The 23977-nt window shown below is 47.2% G+C and overlaps 1 protein-coding gene across 1 annotated transcript in view; it reads left to right on the forward strand.

The window, feature by feature from the left end:
- Positions 1-23977, forward strand: part of EPHX2 (epoxide hydrolase 2) — a 75894-nt gene that overhangs the window by 40295 nt on the left and 11622 nt on the right. The window contains 6 exon segments of the mRNA NM_001001641.1: positions 1614-1709; positions 2233-2311; positions 5298-5332; positions 9309-9335; positions 11642-11727; positions 15247-15358. Coding sequence (NP_001001641.1) covers positions 1614-1709; positions 2233-2311; positions 5298-5332; positions 9309-9335; positions 11642-11727; positions 15247-15358 — 435 coding nt within the window.

The following is a 23977-nucleotide window of genomic DNA, read 5'->3' on the forward strand; positions in this document are numbered from 1 at the left end:
GCGCCCGCCCGCGGTCGGTGGAGTCCTCCCTGACCTACTCCCCTAGAATCACTTGCAGAGACATTTGCTCAATATCAAGGGCAGCTGGACATCCACCCCTTCCAGAGAAATGGTATTTCCCACAGGTATCATGCCTCAGAAACCAACGGGCCGATATGAACCCACGTGGTCAGACTCCCACGGAACAATAGGCCCGCACAGCCCGTGTGTCTGGCACTTTATTTCATCATTTTATCCACTGGGTATCACCGGCCCTTCCTTTGTGTCAGGAACAGGCCACTTAGGGGGGGGAAACAGGCAGGAGCTGGACCTGTCCTCAGGGAACCTGCAGAGAGGATAGAGAGAGAGCCATTTCAAAGCCCTGGGGTCAGAGCTGTGGCAAAGTCAAGGCCACATGCAGAGGGGCCCTGACTCCTGACCCAGCCAGGACAGAGAGCAGGGCTTTAGAATCCCTTCCTGGATTCACTTTGGAATCTTTCTCCGGGTGGATCGTCATTTAAATAAGAAAGGACTTAAAGCTACAGGTCAGCTCACAAGCAAAACAAAACTGAGCAATTGCTCTGGGGTCAGACAGAACTAGCTTGAATCCAGGCTTTGGCACTAACTCAGCTTGCAAATGTGGGCACATTTCCTATCATTCTGAACCTCAGTGTATATAGCTTTATAGTGAGATGATGAAAATACTTCCCCCTGAGAGTTCCCTTTGTGGCTTAGTGGTAACGAACCCAACTAGTATCCATGAGGACGTGGATTTTATCGCCAGCCTCGCTCAGTGGGTTAAGGATCTGGCATTGCCATGAGCTGTGGTATAGGTGGTGTAGGTCACAGACGTGGCTCGGATCCCATGTGGCTGTGGTGTAGGCCAGCAGCTGTAGTTCTAATTTGACCCCTAGCCTGGGAACTTCCATATGCCACAGGTGAAGCCCATAAAGACAAAAACAAACAAACAAACAAACAAACAAAATACTTCCCCTTAATGTTCTTGTGAAGATTAATTGAATACCCCATGGGACCTAGTACCTGATGCTTCTGTGCTCCATAAAGAGGGGCTGAGACCCCAGATATAAGTGATATCATATGGTATTTGTCTTTCTCTTCCTGACTTACTTCACTTAGTATGAGAATCTCTAGGTCCATCCATGTTGCTGCAAACAGCATTGTTTTCCTTCTTTTTTATGGCTGAGTCGTATTCCATCATGTATATGTACCAAATCTTTATCCATTTATCTGTTGATGGACTTTTAGGTTGTTTCCATGTCTTGGCTATTGTAAATAGTGCTGCAGTGAGCATTGGTGTGCCTGTATTTTTTTGAATTCTGGTTTTTTTCCCAATCAGATCTATGCCCCCCCCCCGAAGTGATACAAATGAACTTATATGCAAAATATAAATAGACCCATTTTCTATTAGACCTTTTGAAACAAACTTATGGAAAGGAGGGGAGGGATAAATTAGGAATTTGGGATTAACATATATACCACTATATATAAAAGAGATAATCAACAAGGTTCTTCTGGTGTCGTGCCGAAATGGCCCTGGGTGGTCTGCAGAAGAGGTGCTGGTCCCTCCCTGCCTGGCTATGTGGTCACTCCCCACTCACCTCTGTCCTCCACAGCCTGGGGTACGTCTGCATTTTGTGGAGATGGGCTCCGGCCCTGCTGTGTGCCTCTGCCATGGATTTCCTGAGAGCTGGTTCTCTTGGAGGTACCAGGTAAGGGAAACTGAGGGGTGAGAGGAAAGAAGAAGCTAGATGACGTGGTCCAGCTGGGAATATCATTAAGAAGCTGACCCTTTCCCAAGGAGCATCTTCTCCCCAGTAGGGCCATGATGCTGCAAAAATGTTGGGGCCAGAGATGGCTCCAGAGCTCAGAACTCTTTCAGCTCATGTGTCACTTCTACAGATTAGAAAAAGGCAGACTTCCTCAAAATACTTGATGCCACCCGCTGGGGAATCTCAGAAATGAATCTATAAATCTGCAAGGTTTTTGCTGGGAAAGGTGCGCTCTTAGACGTGACATTGGGTGCAGTGCACAAACCCTACCACCATCCATGGCAGTCCTAGCCAGATGGGCTCATTTCCAGCCCCGTGGTGGGGATAGCAGGTAGTGAGTGCCACGTGACACTTCAAATTGAGTCATTTATAAGAAAAGGGTGCTAGAAGGAGGCAAAGAGGAAGTGTCAGTAAAACACTGATGAGGACACACTGGAGTGGGTCTGGATTGTTTGTTTTCTAGATCCCTGCCCTGGCCCAGGCGGGCTTCCGGGTGCTGGCTGTGGACATGAAAGGCTATGGAGAGTCGTCTGCTCCTCCCGGTGGGTTAACGGTCTTTACAGCTGCTTGTGCCTTCTGTCCGAGTTCCCCATCTGCACTGTCTTTCCCTGGGGCTGGGTCAGAGTAGGCAGCCCTTCAAAGGGGGTCCTACACCACCCCTCCCCTTCCTTCTCCTGCAGTGTCCTCTGTCTGTGCACTTTGGGCCCCAGGTGTCTTGCTCCTCATACGCTGAACGAATATAAGAAACCCCTGTCCCCCAGGGATGTCTCCTACTAGTCAGTGAGGAGGGAGGTGCAAGAGGTACCATCCAGCTCCAGAGCTCTCTTTGTCTTGCAGAACCAAAACTCTGTACCCATTAAGCAATAGCTCCCCATCCTCCCTCCCTTCAGTGCCCAGCTAGTACCCCTTCAGTTCCCTGACTCTATATACATTTGGCTACTGCAGGTAGCTCACATAAGTGGGCCATACAGCATTCATCTTTTAGAGGCTGGCTTATTTCACTTAGCATAACGTCTTCAAGATTCCGCCATGTTATTGCATGTGTCACCATTTCCTTCCAAGGAGGAATAATATTCCATTGTATGTATTGAACAAGACCACAGTTTGTCTATCCGTTCTCCCAGCGATGGACACTCGGGTTGCCTCTACCTTTTGGCTCTTGTGAATGATGCTGCTGTGAACCTGGGTATACAGCTATTTCTTTGAGTCCCTCCTGTCAACTCTTTGGAATGTATACCCAGAAGTGGAATTGCTGGATCATAGGGTAATTCGCAGGCCAGATTCTTAACCTGGCATCAGTGGATCCCAAAGATGGGTGTCAGTAGCTTATAAACCCCAGAGGTCACGTTTGGGTTTATGAGCATTTTCCTTGGGGAGGAAGGAGTCTGTTGTTTTTATTAGTCTCAGAGGGATCCTCAGCCACAAATTTAAGTGCCCCAGGTGGAGGCAGGAATGGGAAGCAGCCAGGTGTGCAGCAGAGTCCCTGGTCCCTCTGCCAAGCCAGCAGCTCACCACCCCTTTTCTGAGCTGCTTCCGCCCCATTCACATCAAGCCTTTTGTGTTGGATTTGAAGCCAGCTCATGTGGGATGGGCTCTCAGCTACTCAGGGGGCCACCACCAGGCCACTCAGCCCATCATGGCAGAGCTGTGTGCCCAAGGTTGGTCCCTAAATGTCGTGGTGTCCACTCAGCCTCTTCTTGCTGCCTCTTGAATGATGCAGAAGCACTTGAAGGACTTCAGTCCAAATATTCAGGAAAGGCATCTAAGGGTTTTTAATTTAGTTTTATTAAAATGTTTCTGTTCATCTATACTGCAAGCTTCCCCGAATCTCTTGTGCATAACTTAGTAATATAATTTATTTTTCAAACTAGAACACTATTAAAAGTAAAAGAGAGGGAATTCCCATTGTAACTCAGTGAGTTAAGGACCTGGCATTGCCTCTGAGGATGCAGGTTCTATCCCTGACCTTGCTCAGTGGGTTAAAGATTCAGCGTTGCTGCAAGCTTCAGCTGCTGCTCTGATTTGACGCGTAGCCCAGGAACTTCATGTGCTGTAAAAAGAAAAAAAAAAAGTAAAAGAGAAACTATAAATAATAACATGTAAACTAAAACTATTCTGGATAAACTGGGACTTAGGATTATGCCCTAATGATAACTCTTTTTTTCCAGAAATACATAATTTACCTGTTAATTACTGTTGAAGATTATACAGAACATTAATTCTAAAGCCAAGTGTAATGATTTGGAATGAATATATGTAAATTTAAGGTCATTTGTGTATAAATTTCAGGTGATTTGGCAATAGATTTTAAGCAACAAATTATTTTCCCTTAAAACTTTGAAGACTTTGTCCCAGTATTTTCTAGCTTCCCCTGTTTCTATGGAGCAATCCAGGGCCATTCTGATACACAAAATTTTCTATGCTGTCTTTTTTTTCCCTTACTCTTGTCACTTTTAGGATCTTTATCTGTTGTGCTCTAAAATGCTATGATGTTGGGTTGTGATATGGGTCCTTTTTTCATCTACTTTGCTGTGTACACTGAACTTTCAGTTGTTTCAAATTTTCTTGAATTATTTCTTTGATAATTTTTTCTTCTCTTGTCTCTGTTTTTCTTTCTTTTTGCTTTCTGGAATAGCTATTATTGGTAAACTGTCCATGGTACCCAAAGTGATCTACAGATTCTACATGATCCTTATCAAAATACCAATGACATTGTTTACAAAAATACGAAAAACAATTCTGCAATTCATATGGAGCCACAAAAGACCGCAAATAGTTAAATTAATCTAGAAAGAACAAAGCTTAAGGACTCATACTTCCTGATTTCAAAATGTATTACAAAGCTATAGTAATCAAAACAGTGTTGTATTGGGGCGTTCCCATCATGGTGCAGTGGGAACGAATCCGACTAGGAACCATGAGGTGGCAGGTAAAATCCCTGGCCTTTCTCAGTGGGTTAAGGATCTGGCATTGCTGTGGCTGTGGTGTAGGCCAGTAGCTGTAGCTTCAATTAGACCCCTAGCCTGGGAACCTCGGTATTCCTTGGGTGAGTCCCTAAAAAGCAAAAAAAAAAAAAAAAAAAAAAAAAAAGGAAAAAAAGAAAAGAAAGAAGACAACAGTGTGGTATTGGGTATATCGTCAGATGACCGTTAACGAGGTTGCCAAGACCACTCAATGGGGAAAGGACAGTCTCTTCAACAAATAGTGTTGGAAAAACTGAATATCCATATGCCAAATAATGGTATCTTACATTATACACAAAAATCCACTCAAAATGGATTAAAGACTTAAGACCTGACCCTAAAATTCCTATAAGAAAACACAGTGGAAGAGCTTCATGACATTGATCTTGGCAGTGATTTCATAGATATGAAACCAAAAGCACACAGGCAACAACAACAAAAATAAGCAAGGAAAATATATCAATCTAAAAATTTACCTAGGTATATTTGGGAAGCAAAGGGGCCCTCGTAGTTTGTTGGAGCATGTAAATTAAATTAAACGTATTTATTTTATTTTTAATTGCAGAAATAGAAGAATATTCCTTGGAAGTGTTATGCAAGGTAAGAAGCATGTTTGGATAACATCTTTTCCATCCTTGGGTTTTCATTGATAGAAGACAGAAGTGTGGGTATTCATTTCAGTCCTAAGAAAGCAACATCTCACAGCATTTAGGAAAAAAGTCATGCTAGAGGTTGAAGTATTTCAAAATAGGAGCCCACAGTTCCTGTATATCAACTACTTTTCTAAGTATTTGATGGAAGAGGAGACCGAGTCACAGGGAGATCAAGTAATTAATTGCCTGAGGTCAACAGCTTGCAGAACCAAGTTTGAACCCTGCACTCACTCCCAGACTTTTCCTCTCAACTGTTCCACCATTTGGCCTTTCCCTCCTAAGAGTTTAAAAAATCACTTTATTTTGGTAAAGACATTGTTGGCCGGAGCTAGGGAGTTCATGTGTGGCTTGGTGACCGCAGTGGCGTTCCTGTTCTAAGCCAGGCACCGTGAGAGCTTGCAGAGCTGCAAGGCTGTGGGGAGGAGACATCCGGCCACCCAAACCTCCATCAGCCCTAGAGTGACAGCAAAGGCTGGAGGGTCCAAGAGGAGGGAATGGCCGGAAAGCTGACGATACCACTGACTGTGTTAAAATTACAGAGAGCTGTTGCGTGGGAGCCCCAGCTCTGCCTGGAGCTCCCCATCCAACCCCCGGCTTTGGGATCTCCTACCAGGAGCATGGGGGAAAACTTAGCCTCCAGTGAGGGTGGCCTTCCTTCCCCAGTTTCTGAGTCCTTGCCTCTTCCACTCGGCCCCCGTTGCTCAGACCTCCCCCCAATCCTGCCAAGATCTCACCAGCCTGTATTATCTTTAAAATACAGGGTTATCAGAGTTCCCCTGTGGCTCAGTGAATTAAGAACCTGTTGTTGTTGGAGTTCCCATTGTGGCCCTGTGGTTAACAAACCCTACTAGGATCCATGAGGATGCGGGTTTGATCCCTGGCCTCGCTCAGTGGGGTTAAGGATCTGGCGTCGCCTTGAGCTATGGCGTAGGTGGCAGACAGGCTCCGATCCTGTGTTGCTGTGGCGTAGGCCAGCTGCTATAGCTCCAATTCGATTTGACCCCTAGCCTGGGAATTTCCATATGCCACTAGTGCAGCCCTAAAAAGCCAAAAAAAAAAAAAAAAAGAATCTGGTGTTGTCCCTGCAGCAGCTCAAGTCACTGCCATGGTTCCAGCATGCTGTGTGTGTGGCCAAAAAAATAAATAAATAAAAGCTAAAATAAAATATAGGGTTATAGAAAACACAATGAAGGTCCTTAATGGTGCATACCCTCAAGTGCTCCTAAAATTTTTTTTTCTCAGCAACAATCCCCAGAATTATTGAAAACCCTTCCCTCTTAACCACATCTCCTCAAACTTGTGTGCCAGTTCATTAAACAACTGTCATTTGTTTTAGAATAGGTACCTTTAAAGGACCATCAACCTATTCTCTGTATGTTTGTGGTCTTAGGATTCCCAGTTAGGAATTTGGGGATGGTACGGAGCAATAATACTATCTTCTAAAGTTGCTTAACAGGAGTTTCCGTTGTGGCTCAGCAGGTTATGAACCCAACTAGTATCCGTGAGTTTGTGGGGTCGATCCCCAGCCTCCCTCAGTGGATTAAGGATCCGGCACTGCCTCAAGCTGCAGTGTAGGTCTCGAATGAGGCTCAGATCTGGCATTGCTGCAGCTGTGCTGGCAGCTGTAGATCTGATTCAACCCCTAGCCTGGGAACTTCCATATGCCTCAGGTGCAGCCCTAAAAAAGGAAAAAAAAAAAATTAAGAAATAAAGCTTATTAACATTTGAAGCTTGTCTACACCCAATTGGGTGTGACCTTGGGAAAGTCATTTAACCTTTCCAGGTCTTTCAGGTGTAAAATATAGTAAATGGATGGGCTTCATGTTCTCGAGGCCCATGCAAACCTGAGGACGATTCTCTGTGGCTGTGGGAATAATGCTAAACTCACTCCAGCCTCTCAGTGGAGTCTGTCCATCTTGGAAGGTTTCCCAGCAGAGGACTGAGCCTGGGGTGGAGAGTATCTGAACACTCTTTGATCCTCTCGGGGCAGAGGGTACCAGGGCTGTGGAAAAGCTTTTTGTCTTGTCTTTGTCTCCTGCTGTCCTGGAATTTCCATCTCCTTGCTTAATGAGAATTAAAAATAGACCTGGCCCTGAAAAGGAAAAAAAAAAAAAACCGCCCTTTCTTTTGAAAGCACCTAGAACAGTAGACGATGGAAACATAATTGCATCTGTTTTCTAAGTCTTCACATTCTTGCAGGTGCAATCTCTTCAGCCCCCAACAAGGGCATTTGTCTCAAGAATCAAAAGCAAATTAGGATTACTTCCCAAATGGTAGAAAGAGGGTAGGATTCTGGACTGGAAAATGGTTAAAATAAAGCCATTGGTCTATGTAATTAAAAAAAAAAAAAGATGGCTTTGGAGGTTCTGATTTTGAATTTGTGAAATCATATAGACCTGGAATCAGTCCCAGTCCTGCCACTGCTGGCTGGGCGGTCTTGGCTACGTCATTTAACCGGTTTGAACCTCAGTTTCCTCATCTGTAAAGTGGAGACACGACCCCTCCCTGTAGCTCTGCATGAGGGGAGAGACAATGATGGTGCCAAGCAAGGGCTCCATAAAAGCACCCCCGCAGACCTTTTTTTTTTTTAATTGTAGCAAGCAGAGGCCCCTCGTGTTGGCTCAGGTAAATGGGGGTGGTGTTGACAAGTTATCCTAGAGTCTTTTTGGAGGAGTGGGGCTGGGAAACAGGAAGCTAGAATTGCTTTCTGCAGGGCTGAGTCGCCTGCCCGGTCTCCTCCCTCCACTGTGTCCCCAGCAGGGTTCCCCTCCTTGGCACATGGTCCAGTACAACCGCCCCAGTCTTGATTCTAAGTGGCCCACCACCCCACCCAGAACCTCAGAATGTGACTGCATGTCGAGGTACTGCCTATTCATCTCATACACCTTCTCCAAAACTCTGTGGTCACTGGCCATGTGGCCAGGTGCCCACCTCTATGGGGGACAGGGCAAAGGAGCTTACCATCCTGGGGTGAGGCAAGCAGCCAGACCTCTCCAGAGCAGTACTCTTCCCTTTCCTCCTTCCAGGGAAGAAGCCATGATTTCGTCTTACAATGAACATGGCCCATTTCAAGGAGCTCCCGCTGTGGCTCAGCAGGTTAAGAACCCGCCTAGTATCCATGAGGATGCAGATTTGATCCCTGGCCTCACTCAGTGGATTAAGGATCTGGCGTTGCCATGAGCTGTGGTGCAGGTTGCAGACGCAGCTCGGATCTGGCATTGCTGTGGCTGTGGTGTAGGCTGGCGGCCACAGCTCCAATTCGACTGCTAGCCAGTTAACCTCCATATGCCAAAGGTGCAGCCCCCACCCCCACCCCCCCAAAAAAAAGAAGAAAAGAAAGAAAATGGCCCATTTCAGTTAGGGATGTGTGCTAACATACCCCAAAGAATTCACTCTTCCTGTTGGGAGATAGCCCGGTTAGGAGAGGATGCTGGAAGGGGAGGGGAAGTCGCCCAAAAGTGAAGTGATCCAACGCTGTTTGCTGGGGCTGCTGTAGGAAAGCACCGTAGACTGAGTGGCTTAAACAACAGAAATTTACGTCCCCCCATTCCGGAGGCTGGAAGTTCAAGATCAAGGTGTCAGCAGGGTTCATGTGAAGTTTGTAGATGACTCTTTATGTGGACTTTCCTTTGTATGTGTCTGTGTCCAAATCTTCTGTCTTCTGTTGGACGAGCTCCTCCCGCCAATGACCCCATTTAATTTATCACCTCTTTGATGGCTCTGTCACCAAATACAGTCACATTCTGAAGTACCAGGGGTGAAGGCTTCAACATGGGAATGTGTGTGGCGGGGGCGGCAGCAGGGGTTGAGGAGGGAGGCATAATTCAATCTGTAACAAAGGCAAGTGCAGTCATTCTAACCTTGAAGCTGTTTGGGTGGATGGATACAGTTTTGATTTTTGTTGCATGTGTATTCTTTCTTAGGACATGGTGACCTTCCTGAATAAGTTGGTAAGTAATTATCTTGAACTACTCTCTTTAGAGAATCCTATTTGGGACTGGACCTTACAGGAAAGATGTAGCCGTGGTCAGCTGTTAGAACCCTGGAGGGGAGCGGCACTGGCCGGGAAAGACAAAACTTTGGGGTGGTTGGTCAGAAGGAACAAAGACAGAGGTGGTTCGGACATTAGAGAGATAAATTTGTTTGGGGTTTTGTTTCATGAAAAGCAACAGAATAGGATATTTCTTTTGGCTTTGAGCGAGGATGGAGAGCCTTAGTTCTAGGTCAAGAATTTGGGGAAATATTGGATAGGCTACTGTTTTTGCAACTTTTTAAAAACGCACATTCCTGGAGTTCCTGTTGTGGCACAGCAGAAACTAATCCGACTAGGAACCTGGCCTGTCTCAGTGGGTTAAGGATCTGGCGTTGCCGTGAGCTGTGGTGCAGGTCACAGTCACGGCTTGGATCTTGTGTTGCTGTGGCTGTAGTATAGGCTGGCAGCTGTAGCTCCAATTGGACCCCTAACCTGGGAACCTCCATATGCCAAGGGTGCGGCCCTAAAAAGCAAACAAACAAAAAAACAAGCCAACCCACACATTCCTTTTAAATTTTTTTTTTTTTTTGTCTTTTGTTGTTGCTATTTCTTGGGCCACTCCCGCGATATATGGAGGTTCCCAGGCTGGGGGTCGAATCGGAGCTGTAGCCACCGGCCTACGCCAGAGCCACAGCAACGCGGGATCCGAGCCGAGTCTGCAACCTACACCACAGCTCACGGCAACGCCGGATCGTTAACCCACTGAGCAAGGGGCAGGTACCGAACCCGCAAGCTCATGGTTCCTAGTCGGATTCGTTAACCACTGAGCCACGACGGGAACTCCCCTTTTAAAATATTTACAATTTGGTTTCACATGGTTTGGAATGTCAGAGTCAATGGAAATGATCAACAGTGGTGATCTGAGAATACGCATCCGCACACACACTTGTCCTGAGGCTGCAACTCAGGAACACCTTCCTCCCGGACTCAGTCAGGTCACGTGGCAGAGTGGAGACAGAGGGGGGGAAGGAGCCAAGGCAGCACCCGTGACAGTGACAGTGGGTGGGGGGGATACTGAGAAGGAACCTCAGAGCTGTGGGATTTTTCTCCTGTTAACTGGTTGTGAGAGTTGAGCAAAGCATCTAAGCTGACCGAGGCATTCCAGATCTACAGCAAGGCCTGTGTAGGAAATGAGGGGACAATGTCATATCCCCACCCTCTGCAGAGTCTCAGTCCCACGGAGTTGGCTTCAGCACTTTAGGGTACGATGGAAACAGCTAAGAGGACGTGGCTCAGTGTGGCCACCCCAGTCCTGACTCTAGAAAATTTCCAGCTGCCTGGGAGCATCTCATTCTGATTTTTGAAAAGGAGTCTCTGGCCAGTGGTTGCTGGCCAGCTGGGTCCAGTGTCCATCTCTGTCTTCCCATTTGTAAGACAGGTGTTAGAAGGTCACTGGGAGAATTCTGGACTTAGCACTTAGCGCAGGGCCTCAGACACAGTAGGTCCTCCATGGAAGGGAGCTGTGGTCATTCAAAGGTTACAGCAGTAGAGGAAAGGAAGGTGCAAGGAGAAATAGGGAGCGAAAGATGCTTTGAGGCTTTAATGGCTTATTAAGAGAGAGAAGATCCCAAAAGAAAGGGGACCAGAACAATAATCACTTAATGAAAGATGAACACGGAACATGGGGAGGTCAGTCGTTCCAACTTTAAAACAAAAGGGAGGGAGTTCCCATTGTGGCTCAGCTGGTTAAGAACCTGACCAGTATCCATGAGGATTCCTGGCCCTGCTCAGTGGGTTTAGGATCTGGCATTGCCATGAGCTGTGGTTGTAGGTCACAGATGCAGCTCAGATCCCGTGTTGCTGTGGCTGTGGTGTAGGTGGGCAGCTGCAGCTCCAATTTGACCCCTAACCAGGGAACCTCTATATGCCACAGGTGCAGCCCTAAAAAGAAAAAAAAGGGAAAAAAAAGACAAAAGGGAGGAAAGAAGGTGAAACCAATTTTGACTTGAGGGAAGATAGAGGAGAGGGCATTCATGGCCTGTGACCTCAGTCTTCCGAGAAAACTTAAATGGCCAGTCATTGTGCGGAGGGGCTGTGGAACTCAGATGTGGCAATAAAGGCTTCAAGGGGCAGGTGTTGGGAGGAGCTGCTGCTTCCTGGGTGGAGGCGACCCTAGGAAGTGAAGGACAGGGTCTCAGGCTGAGGGTTGGGCTTGGGGCTCTCAACACCCATCCCCCACCCCAGAAACCCACCCACACTCGGCCCCCTTCTTTGTTCTCCTAGGGCCTCTCTCAAGCCGTGTTCATTGGCCACGACTGGGGAGGCGTGCTGGTGTGGAACATGGCTCTCTTCTACCCTGAGAGAGTGAGGTAACCAGGCTGAGGGCGTCAAGACTTTGGGTACCCTGGGGAGTTGCCGTTGTGGCACAGCAGAAATGAATCCAACTAGTGCCCGTGAGGATGCCAGTTCAATCCCTGGCCTCGCTCAGTGGGTTAAGGATCCAGTGTTGTCATGAGCTATGGTGTAGATCACAGACACAGCTTGGATCTGGCATTGCTCTGGCAGCTGCAGTTCTGATTGGACCCCTAGCCTGGGAATCTCCATATGCTGAGGGGGCAGCCCTGAAAAGACAAAAAGACAAAAAAAAGAGTTTAAAAATTTTAAAAAAAGAATCGGGTCCACCAAAAAGTTACTCTGCAGACTGTGATAGATTCTTCTTGAAGAGAACAAAAGGAAATAGAGCAATGAGCATACAGTCTCCACCCTGTTGTTTTATGAAACTTAATCCTGTCTCTCCCCTCTCTCCTGTGAGAATTTTAAAAGGTTTAACAGGAGTCTAGTGAAGTTTTGTGCAGAATAACGTCAGATCTGAGACACACAAGCATGCTCTGGTTTCCTGTTCCTCTTCTCTTGTTCTGTTTCCTTCATGTCTGCTGTTTGGTTTAGAGTACTTGCTCCTTCTACCTCTGCTCTCATTAAAGCAGCTCTGTTACCACATTTCTGGCAGGGCAGGAGGGAGCCGAGACCCTCTCCCAGGGCTGTTCAGGAGAGGACCCCACATCTCTGGGTATGGGCAAATCTGTTATTTAAGGATACTCTTGACAGCATTGATCTTCCTCTTTCTAGCCAGACAATGAATGAAAAAAAAGAAAAAGGTCCACCATTAAAGTGGGGTATTTTTTTCTTTCTTTTCCTTTTTTCTTTGCTTTTTAGGGCCCCACCTACAGCACATGGAAGTTCCCAGCTAAGGGTCAAATCAGAGCTGCAGCTGCCTGCCTATGCCATAGCCACAGCAATATGGATCTGAGCCACATCTGCAACCTACACCACAGCTCACAACACCACCAGCACTGAACAAAGCAAGGGATCAAACCTGAATCCTCATTGATACTAATCAGGTTTGTAACCCCTGAGCCACAACGGGAACTCCCTAATATGAGATATTTCTTTGAATCCTTGGTTTTGCCTTCCTACTAAAATAAGCTATGAGACCCATTTAATATAAGGGTCTACTCATTTGTTTTGTGTCCTTTCTTTGCCAAACACATGGAAACTCTTCTCCCAGAAGGAGGCTGTGGTTCAGTTTTTTCTAATCTTAATGCAATTGGCAGCAGCATTTATATGCTATCATCTCATTTAGTGTTGTTTTTTTAAATATATGTCAAAGCAATAAAAAAGAAAACCCCTTTCTTTTCAGTGTATTTCATAAAAACTAGAGTTTCTTCACTTGTGATTTAAGTAATCCTTAAAATAGTTTCACTATGGGAGTTCCTGCCATGGCTCAGAGGTTAGGGAACCTGACTAACATCCATGAGGACACGGGTTCGATCCCTGGCCTTGCTCAGTGGGTTAAGGATCTGACATTTGCCATGAGCTGTGGTGTAGGTTGCAGATGTGGCTCTGATCCCGAGTTGCTGTGACGTATGCCAGCAACTACAGCTCTAATTAGACCCCTAGCCTGGGAACCTCCATATGCCACGATGTGGCCCTAAAAAGACAAAAAAAAAAAAAAAAAAAAAAAAATAGTTTCACTATGGTGGCAGTAGACACCCATAGGCCTCCGTATAGCTTATTTTATACCCTAACCTGCACTAATAGTGGCTGCTGAACATTTGAAATGTGGCCAGTTTTAACTGAGATTACTTCTAGGAGTTCCCATTGTGGCTTAGAAGGTTAAGAACCTGACACTGTCTCTGTGAGGATGTGGATTCGATCCCTGGCCTCACTCAGTGAGTTAAGGGTCAGTGTTGCCATAAGCTATGGCACAGGTTGCAGATGTGGCTCAGATCTGGTGTTGCCCTGGCTGTGGCATAGGCTTCAGCTGCACCTAACCCCTAGCCCAGAAACTTCCATATGCTGCAGGCGCCACGGTAAAAAGAAAGAGAAAGAAAGAAGAAAAGCAAAGATAGCTTTCAGATTCCAGATTTTTAGTATGAAAAAAAGAATGTAGAATCTCTTAATATTAATTACCTATTGAAATTAATATTTTAGATACATTAGGTTAAATATTAAATTAATACCTAATATTAAATTTAAAATTAAGTTAATTAACATTAAATAATATTTAAAACTAATCTCACATGTTCCTTTTTACTGGTTTTAATTTGGCCAGTAGAAAATTTTTAATTATGTAGATAGCTTACACTATATTTCTATTGGTTGGCACTTGATAAGCCTCATCACTCCTTCCCCTGATTATTTAATTTGCCCTAATTATTCAATTCCTCCTATTTTCTATATCTATTTCTTTTCTGAGAAAAAGTTTCCCCAAGTTCAGAGCAGAATATGGAATTCCTTGCTGACTAGCCAGACCAACTGTGGTCCTGGCTAACTTCTATCCATTCTGCCTTGGTGTGGGCTTTCAAATTTGCCCTGTCTTTTACTCCAATTGCTACCATCTTTTTCTCCTTGCTACTAATGCAGTAGTCTGTGGCCAAGCCCCCTTTCTGCATCCATATGATGTATTACTGCTTGATACAGCACTTCCTGACTCCCACTTGCCTCCACTGTCACCTCTCCCCTCTCCTCAGAAGCCCTTGTGGCTTTCTTGGTTTTCTGCAGCTTCAATTCCAGATTCAGGGCCCTTCACATCCCAGCTCCCATATACCTTTCTGGCTTCATTTCCCAAGATGCCCCATTAACTGCTTGGCCTCTGACCCATAGACTCCTTACTCCATCAAACTTAACCCTAAGCAAGCTTTGCCCTCTCAAGCAACCTTATGATGTTTTCCTTGCTGGTATCTGTTCCCCTCCCCAGTCCTTCTTTGCTGGTAAAAGCCAAATTCACATGCTCTCTTTTCCATGAGGTCTTCTAAGATGTCCAAACCTACAGATCATTTATCTCCTGAACTCCTATAGTATTTTGTGCTATTCCTGTATTTCATATCACAGTCTATCTCATAATATAATCATGAGTACATTTGTCTAACCTTCCTTACTAAAGTATGTTAAGCTCCTGGCATATTGGTTTTATATTCTCTCTCCCTTAGTATGTAGCATGGAATTATAGTCCCCACAGAGGAAACAGTGAGTGAAGGAAAGAAAGGAAAATGAATTTTTTAAAACTAGGGCAAATTGTACTGTGCACATACTCTAACCAAGGTGGATATACTGCATGTAACATGTGTGTGCGTGTGCGCACGCGTGTGTGCGTGTGTGTGTGTGCGTTTGTCTAAGGCAGGTAGGTGAGAAATATTGTAGTTAGTGGGAAATCGCTGGGAGTCAGGCGGTGTGGCTGGGAATGCCGTTCTTCCCACACTGCTGGTGTGAATCCTTGTGCGTGGCATCCCCCTGCTCCAAGGATGGCTTCTGACACGTAAGGTCCTTTCTGGTCCTTTGCAGACTGGTTTTGTCCCGGGTCCATGTCTTGACACCTCTTCTTTCCACAGGGCGGTGGCCAGTCTGAATACTCCCTTCATGCCATCAAATCCCAATGTGTCCCCAATGGAGATCATCAAAGCCAATCCTGTCTTTGATTACCAGCTCTACTTCCAAGAGCCGGTAAGTTTGGGGCGCTCCAAGCAGCGATCCCAGCAAGGATTTTGTTCTCCTTCCCCCTTCCTCTTTCCTTCTCCCTTGGGTCTGATTTAACTCTGTCCCGTTGAATTTTCTGTGGCTTTCCAATGAGAAACGAGTTCATAAATGGGCTCAGGTGAAGCAGGTGCCAGAGCTTGGCTGGTCCTTCCCAGGTGGTGGCGCATTTCCGAGTGTGTGTTTGGGATGATGAGGGGAGCTGGAGTGTGGGGGTGGCACCTGGGTTATGCTGCACCCCTGAAATTGTAAAGTGGGGGGCTGAGTGCTCCTTTTACTTCTCCGGCTGAGAGGCTGGTGAAACCCATCCCTCGTCGGTGACAGCTCCTGGCCTGATATCTCTGCTTATTGAGGAGTGAGTTTGTGCTTACAGATAGTATCACCTAAGGCCACAAAGCCCTAGATGCCTTTCCAAGACACCCCTGCGGTTTGGGTGACAGGTGAAGGGTGTAGCTGCCACCTTTTACTGGATTCACTGAGAGCATCGTCCGGCCTGGGCTTCCACCCTTCATCTGGGGAAAGGGGAGCACCTGCTGTCTCTGTTTGTAGGCCCTGCACCCCAGTGCCCAGCTAGGTTGGTAATTCCAGAGAAGATAAAAGGTGTTTCCTAACACTCCAAAGAGAGAAGAATGGGTCAAGTTAATTGATAAAGAGCAGGAGAACATCTCACCTCATCTCAGTCCAGCCCTTGCCTGTCTGATGCCCATAGGAACAACAGTTTCCAGCAAGAGTCACAACCATCCCGGTTTTGAATCGGCGAGTAACTCTTCTCTAAGAATGGTTTAGATCAGTAAGATGGTGCCTTGGAAGAGGAACTTTTTTGGTCTTTTTAGGGCCTCACCCATGGCATATGGAGGTTCCCAGGCTAGGGGTCGAATTGAAGCTGCAGCTGCCGGCCTACGCCACAGCCACAGTAACACAGGATCCAAGCCACGACTGCAACCTACACCACAGCTCATAGCAACGCCAGATCCTTAACCCACTGAGTAAGGCCAGGGATCAAACCTCCATCCTCATGGATACTACTCGGGTTCTTCAAAAAGAGGTACTTTTTGATTCCAGCAGTAACCTGACCAGAAACCTCCAGCAACCTCATGAAAAGATGCTCAGGTGTCACACTTTCCACTGAGGCCAGGACACCACTGCCACAGCTCAGAGTGTGGGAAGCCATGAGCTTCCTTTGGCTGGAACTGAGTCACAGTATCTTTAATTAGTTTGAGAACCTTGATCTCGACGGGGTAAAGATGATTTCGATGGTATATTAGCTAGGGCTGCCATAAGAAAGTGACATAGATGGGGGGCCTTAAACTACAAAATGCATTATCTCACTGGCCTAGAGGCCAGAAGTCCAAGGTCAAGGTGTCTACACAGTCGGTTTCTTCTAAAGCCACTCTGCTTGGTTTCTAGATGGCCTTTTCTCACTGTGTCTTCACTGCGTGCGTGTGTCTGTCGAAATACCCTCTTTCTTGGACACCAGCCACTTTGGATCAGGCCCACCATCATGACCTCATTCGATTTTAATGACCTTCAAAGACCTTTTCTCCAAATACAGTCACATTCTGAGGAGCTAGGGCTCAGGCCATTTTAGGAATTTGGGGGACACAGTTCAGCTGGTAACAGTGGGGACTCTGAGGGTGGAGGTGGGGGCTGTGATAAACTGATCTGTGTGGAATGAGACCTGGGCACGTGAGACAGAAAGGGAGATTTTCTTGTGCAAAAAGCCTGGGAAGCAGCTTCTGTTTGTAGTCGACGTCGGAAGCAGTAGTGCATCATTATAGTTTCGGTACCCCATCCCAGGGTGTAAATTCTTTCAGCTGCACCAGAAGTCAGCATCCCAAACTAATGGGATGTCCTGCCTGTCATCTGTCTTCAGGTGTCTGTGTTACTCAGTGCATCTCAGGCTGGAGAAGCTTCTGGTGCTGCCTAGGTTCTAGGTTCTTTTTTTTTTTTTTTTTTTGTCTTTTCTAGGGCCACACCCGAGGCATGTGGAGGTTCCCAGGCTAGGGGTCTAATCGGAGCTGTAGCCCCCAGCCTACACCACAGCCACAGCAACACTGGATCCGAGCCGTGTCTGCGACCTATACCACAGCTCACAGCAATGCCAGATCCTTAACCCACTGATCGAGGCCAGGGATCAAACCTGAAACCTCATGGTTTCTAGCCGGATTCGTTAACCACTAAGCCACTACAGGAACTCCGGTTCTAGGTTCTTAAGTGGCAGGTGCGGCGGCCTTTAGGCATTAGGAAGGAGACAGCCCCGCACAACTGTGACTCTGATGTCTGGCTCGCTCTCACCTCTTATCTGACCCTCTCTTGGTCTCTGGCTCTGCTTGGTCCCCTCTCCCCCCAAACCCAAGCCCCTCCCACTGCTCTCCGTGTGCCCAGATGACCCCGCCCACTGGGCTCTGCCTTCACCTCTGACACCTGAGTGCCCCAGAGTCACTTCTCTTGTCTCTGCCTTCTCCCCAGCCCGACCCCCACACCCTGTGGATGGGCCACAGTAGGCTTTGACACTCTAGCCCCACTGCTGGGGGCTTCACCCTTGGGCGCAGCCGGGGGCGGGGGAGGGGGGTGAGTGTGGGGCTGTGTGCCCTCTCTTCCACATCTTTCTTCCGTTGTCTCTTTCTTATCCTTTTGACTCGGACATTCATAAGAAGACTCATAGCTGCTTGCGGAGCTGAAACTCTGCTCCCAAATGTTGACTCCCCATCCCCCTGCCCCTCCCCAACAGCCCCCCGTTCTACATTCTGTCTTGATGAATCTGACTCCTCTAGGACCTCATATAAGTGGAATCATACAGCATGTGTCTTTCGTGTCTGGCGTATTTCACTTAGCAGAGTACGCTCAGGATTCATCCAGGACGTAGCTCGTGGTGATTAAATCACATGCCATGGGTGTGTAGAGCCCGTTTTGTTCATCTCTTCATTCTTTGATGGAGGCTTGGGTTGCAGCCGGTGGGCCTGGTGGTTCTGTCCACAGCAGCACCTGGCGTGCTCTCCCATCTGTTAGCTGAGCAAGCTGAGGCTCTGGGAGCCCCACTCACTCGCCCAGACCAGGTACGTGACTGGGTCAGGTTGTTGACTGAATCTTATTTGACTTCAGAGCCCACATGCCTCCTCTTAAGCCACACTTGGAGGGAGTTTGGACTTTATCTGTGTGCTGAGCATCGAAGCTAGGGGTTGGGGGGTGGCGGTGAGGCAGCAAAACCCAGATAAGCTCAAGGTCTCAATGGAAGGGGTGACCTCAGGGGAGGATGCTTACTAATTGCAGCCCTAATAGAGTAAGGATTTTCATTTCAAAGGTTGTTAGAGTCATTGCGGAAAAATCAGTACCTTTATTGTTCTATTGAGGATGGTTTTGTTCTTAGGAACAAAGCCTCTTGGCAGGGAAATGTCTGTTACTCAGATTAGTGACCTGGCCACTAAAAGGCCCCCAGGAACTGGCTTGGGGGAATCCAGCAGCTGGGGCTGGTCTGGATGGGCACCGAGCTGGGTCTTAAGGAGAAACCATTCTGTGGGGAGGAGCTCCTTGATGAGGAAGCAAACCGGCCAACCCCTTCCTGTCTCTGGCCCTCAGTGTATTTTTCGCATTGGTGACAGCTTTAAACTTCAGCTGAATTCAGGCCAATAAAGAAAACATAATATATAGAGCCACTCCTTGAATCAGGGGTGGGTGCTGGGTGTCCCTTCTTTCCATCCCTCCTCCCACCGCAGTCCCCACCATTCTCCAGCCAGGAGGTGGCACCCATGAGCTTAGGGGTCCAGACTCCTGCCCCCAGCCCTCCCACCTCTTGCTCGTTTGCTGAGCAGCTCAGGGTGCGGCTTAGACCAACGCTAACTTAGACCAACGCCAGGTTTCGATCCAGCTTCCCAAGCTCTTTGAACCTTTAGCCAACGTTTACTGTCCTGGCCTGTGAATTTGCCGTCTGGTGGAAGTTCAAATCAAAAGCTATGTTTTTCGGAGTTCCTGTCGTGACTCAGCGGAAACAAATCTGACTGGCATTCATGAGGACGCAGGTTCGATCCCTGGCCTCATTTAGTGGGTTAAGGATCCGGTGTTACCGTGAGCTGTGGTGTAGGTCTTAGACATGGCTCGGATCCCACATTGCTGTGGCTGTGGTGTAGGCCAGCGGCTATAGCTCTGATTAGACCCCTAGCCTGGGAACCTCCGTATGCTGTGGATGCGACCCTAAAAAGACACACACACGAAAAAGCTATGTTTTTCCTTCCTTGTCAGAGAGGGGATGCTAGGCTTTGCGTTTGTGTAGTAAGAAACAGAGGAGGAGGAGGTGACTCTGAGCAGCAAAGACAAACAGAATCAGCTGGATAATTTCATCATGACCTGTTCCCTTTCGTAAATCTTAGGATTTGTAGGTCCTTGTTTAGCCTGGGGACATCTCAGAGCCCCTTTGCCCCCAAATCAGAACACGCCTGGTGTATCCTGTTAAACCTGCGCTCAACCACCCCCAACACTGCTTCCTCTTTATTTCTCCATTTGACATCTGCACGACATGGATGGACCTAGAGATTATCATACTGAGTGAAGTCAGACAGAGAAAGACAAACATTGCATGATAGCACTTAGATGTGGCATACCAAAAAAGGCTACAAATGGACTAACTTGCATTCTTGCTATGGCAGAGTAATATTCCACTGTATATATGTACCACATCTTTAGGCATTCATTTGTTGACAGACATTTAGGTTGTTTCCATATCTAGGCTATTGTGCATAGTGCTGCAATGAACACTGAGGTACATGTATCTTTTCAAATTATTTCTGGCCTATTTTGAGAGAGCTCTGCCCCACCGTCAGAGGAATTCAAGTCATTGTTATCGAGGTAGACAGAATGTGAAGCGGCGTTGCCGGCCCCAACCTGATGATTAAAGGGTACATGCTGTCTTCCTGGGAGAAGTGTCTTGTGGTGTGAGCTGGAGAGGGTGGCGCTGCCTGAGCTCGTGCTTTGCAGGAGCTGTGATTTAAGTGGCTGTCCCCATTGTCTTAGCAATGACACAACAGACCCGAAGAAGAGCTTCTGAAGCAGACCTATGGAAATAACAAAAATGCCATCTGTGGGAAGCTTCCCACAGATGAGGTGACCAAAAACACCACCCCTGCCAGCACTCTACGCCCTGAAAAGTCTGGACCGAACACAGTCTCCTTCCTTGTGTCCTCTTCTGCCATTGAGCAGAATATAAGTTGTGGGGGGTGAAGGGAAGATCAGGTTTGGGGATCCTGGGAATCAGATCTCCCACCTGTGTCAGCACACCTGTAACCCGGCTGCTGGGGAGGGGGTACCTGGCCCACTGAACCCAGAGGTTATATAGGCCCTTAACACCTTCCCTCCCCACCCACCTGTCAATTCAAGACTTCTTGAGGTGGTGGAGTATTTTCCTCGGGCGGCAGATTTCCACCAACAGGGGGCTGTACGTTAAACGAGGTGTTATTGGCGCTTTGCAAAATCCAGATCTAAGTGTCATTGTGCCCCTTATAAGATCTAGAAGGAATATTATCTTTCGAGGAGCTGTCTTGTTGACGCGAGGGAATTATCGCTCTTTATGGTTGAGCAGGTATTTCTGCCGACGGGGAGGTGTGGTCAGTGCGTTAGTGCAGGTACACACAGCAGAGCAGTCCAGGAGGAGGTGGGGGCGAGAGGAGGCCCAAAGGCAGAGAACATTTTTTCTCTGTTTAAATTTGTCTTGTCCTGTCATGAAATATGAATTTTTTCATACATTTCTGGTGAATATGAGCTTACAGTGGAGGCTAGAAAAATAAAAGCCACAATCCATGTGGTCATTTTGAAGACACTCCCACTTAAGACTTTATCACACATTTTCCCCCCTTTTTTTTTTCCTTCTCTTCTTCCCATCCTTCTAGCCTTTGTTGGGTGCCTACTATCATCAGGCTATCGCAGTGGGAATAAAAATGTGAATAAGATATAGTGTGTGTCCCTAAGAAATTCACAGGCTATCAAGGGGACCAGATCCAAAAAGAGACAATTATTTTTCTTTCTCTCTTTTTTTGGCCACGCCCATGGCATGAGGAAGTTCTGGGGCCAAGGATTGAACCCGTGCCAGAGCAGTGACAACACTGGGCCCTTAACTCACCAAGCCACCAGGGAACTCCCCAAAATAGATAATTCTGATGCAATTAGGTGACTTTAATTATAGCTATAGTAATAATGATAACCATCATTTATTGGCATCTCTCCTATGTATCTATCAGGCTTTGCCAGAAATAGGCATTATTGGAGTTCCCGTTGTGGCTCAGCAGTAATGAACCTGACTAGTATCCATGAGGACATGGGTCCAATCCCTGGCCCTGCTAGGGATTGAAGGCCAGGCTTGGATCGGGCATTGCTGTTGCTGTGGTGTAGACTGGTAGTAAAGCTGAGATTCAGCCTTTAGCCTGGGAACTTCAGCATGCCACAGGTGTGGCCCTAAAAAGACAGACAGACAGACAGAAAAAAAGAGAGAGACAGAGAGAGGGAGGGAGGAAGAAAGAAAGAAGAGAGAGAGAGAGAAAGAGGGAGGAAGGAAGGAAGGAAAGAAAGAGAGAGAGAAAGAGAGAGAGAAAAAAAAGAAAGAAAGAGAAATAGGTATTATCTCCTAAAAATCTTACAAAACCCCCATTTTATAGATGAGAAAACTGAGGCTCTGGAAAATCAAGTTGCCCAGTTAATAAGTATTGGTAACAGGGCTTGAAACCTTGTTTGTGGGATTCCAAAGTTCATCCTTTAATTCTATGATCACGAGCACAGAGGGAGGAGCCCTATCCTGTTGGACAGACAGGAGGCTTGTCATTGGCCTGTGGGACTTCAAAATAAGGTATCGCCTTTTATAAATTACAAAGAGTCCGACAGTATCAGCGGGGCACACAGCCAGAGTCCAGATGCTCTTATCTTCGCCCCCTCCGGCCCTCACCTTTGTCCTCATCACCCCTGTGGATCCGATACACTTTCACGTGATGGACAGACTTATTTACTTTTGGGCTCTCTGATTTTTTAACTGACCCCTTTGACATTCATTTCCTCTTTGAAGGACTATTTCACCACTGCAGCCCATCTAGACCTCTGGACTCGCAAAGATTCCTACACATCCTGATCTCATAAACAGTCGCTGTTTCTGGGATGGGGGCTGTTCTCAATAAAAAATGAGGACCCATGGTGACACGCAGGGCATTGATCAACCACTTAAAATGTGCTGCCTTCCGTGGCCATTTCTTGCCTTGGCATTCATCACCTAGCTGAAGGCAGCGATTGATTCTCCGTCACAGCCACATCTTACAAATGCGAGGGGATTGTCATTAACACACCAGCATTGCTTTCATCAGATAGTCTCATGCTGTGGATCCAGCACTGCCTGCTGATGAAGGTCCCCTCTCCCGAAGTGCTGCTGTCTCATAGATCTGGAGCTCCCATGACTGCTCTGCGAATGGATGAAGTGCAGGGTGCTAGGACCTCTTAAAACATGCAGGGTCTGAGTGCTGCTGGCCACTAAACACTTGACAGACCTGCCTTCCAGGACCCTCCCCTCTGGGAACAGGCATTCAACCTCTGTCCCTTCCCCGACCCCTTACAGGTGCTCCAGAGAAGATGACAAGATGCTTCTCTGCTCTCAGGGTGGTCCATGGGAGGACACTGAAGGCTCTGTGGGATCCAAGAAGAGCAGAGCTGTGTGATGGGGGAAGGTGGGACTTTGTGGGGAAGGCAGTGTTTGGGATGGGTGCAGGAGGCTTCTTGAAAGCTAAACTGAGGGAAATAGGTGTTCTTGGTGGAAGTTACAATATATGAAACCAAGAGGATGAGAAAGTGGGGCACCCATTTGGAAAACATCCTGCAACTCAGTCCAGTTGGTACCTGGGTACATTCAGGTGAGCAGCTGGAAAGGAGGAGAAGAAAGCAGGCTGGCCCTGTGCTCTAGGCTGAATCGTGTCTGCCCCCCCACCCCCAGCCCATTCAGATGTTGAGGTCCTGATGTGATGGTGGAAGGAGGTGAGCCCTTGGGGAGATGATTAGGTCTTGAGGGTGGAGCCCTCATGAAAGGGATTAGTGCCCTTAAAGAAGCAGCTCCAGAGGGTTTGCTGACTCCTTCTGCCTTGTGAGGACGCAGCGAGAAGATGGTCATTTATGAACCAGGAAACAGTTCTCACCAGACATGAACCTGCCAGCACCTTTATCTTGGACTTGGATCAGGACTTCCCAGCCTGTGGAGCTGTGAGAAATCAATGCCTGTGTGTATAAGCCACCCAGTCTGTGGTACTGAGTTACAGAGCCTCAGTAGACCGTGATGCACTGCCCTGCTCCTGCTCAGTGTCTTCCCATAACACTGGTCCCCTGGAGGACTGCGTGGGGAAGGCTCTTTCTCACTTCAGAGCAGTTGTCCCTGCTGGGTCCCTGCCTCAGGGATAGTTGACTATCGCTTTTGACACTGTTGCTGTAACTGCTTTCCGGTCCAAGGCCTTTCAAGTTCCAGAAAAGAAAGAGTGGATAAAAATTGTTTCTTTGTGTCCTAAAAAATCATGGACCCAGTAGATTAGTATCTACAGTGGATCTTTTTTCTTTTTCTTTTTTTTTGCTATCTTAGGGCCG

Source organism: Sus scrofa, chromosome 14 (genome assembly GCF_000003025.6).
Source record: "Sus scrofa isolate TJ Tabasco breed Duroc chromosome 14, Sscrofa11.1, whole genome shotgun sequence".
Classification (NCBI taxonomy): Eukaryota; Metazoa; Chordata; class Mammalia; order Artiodactyla; family Suidae; genus Sus; species Sus scrofa.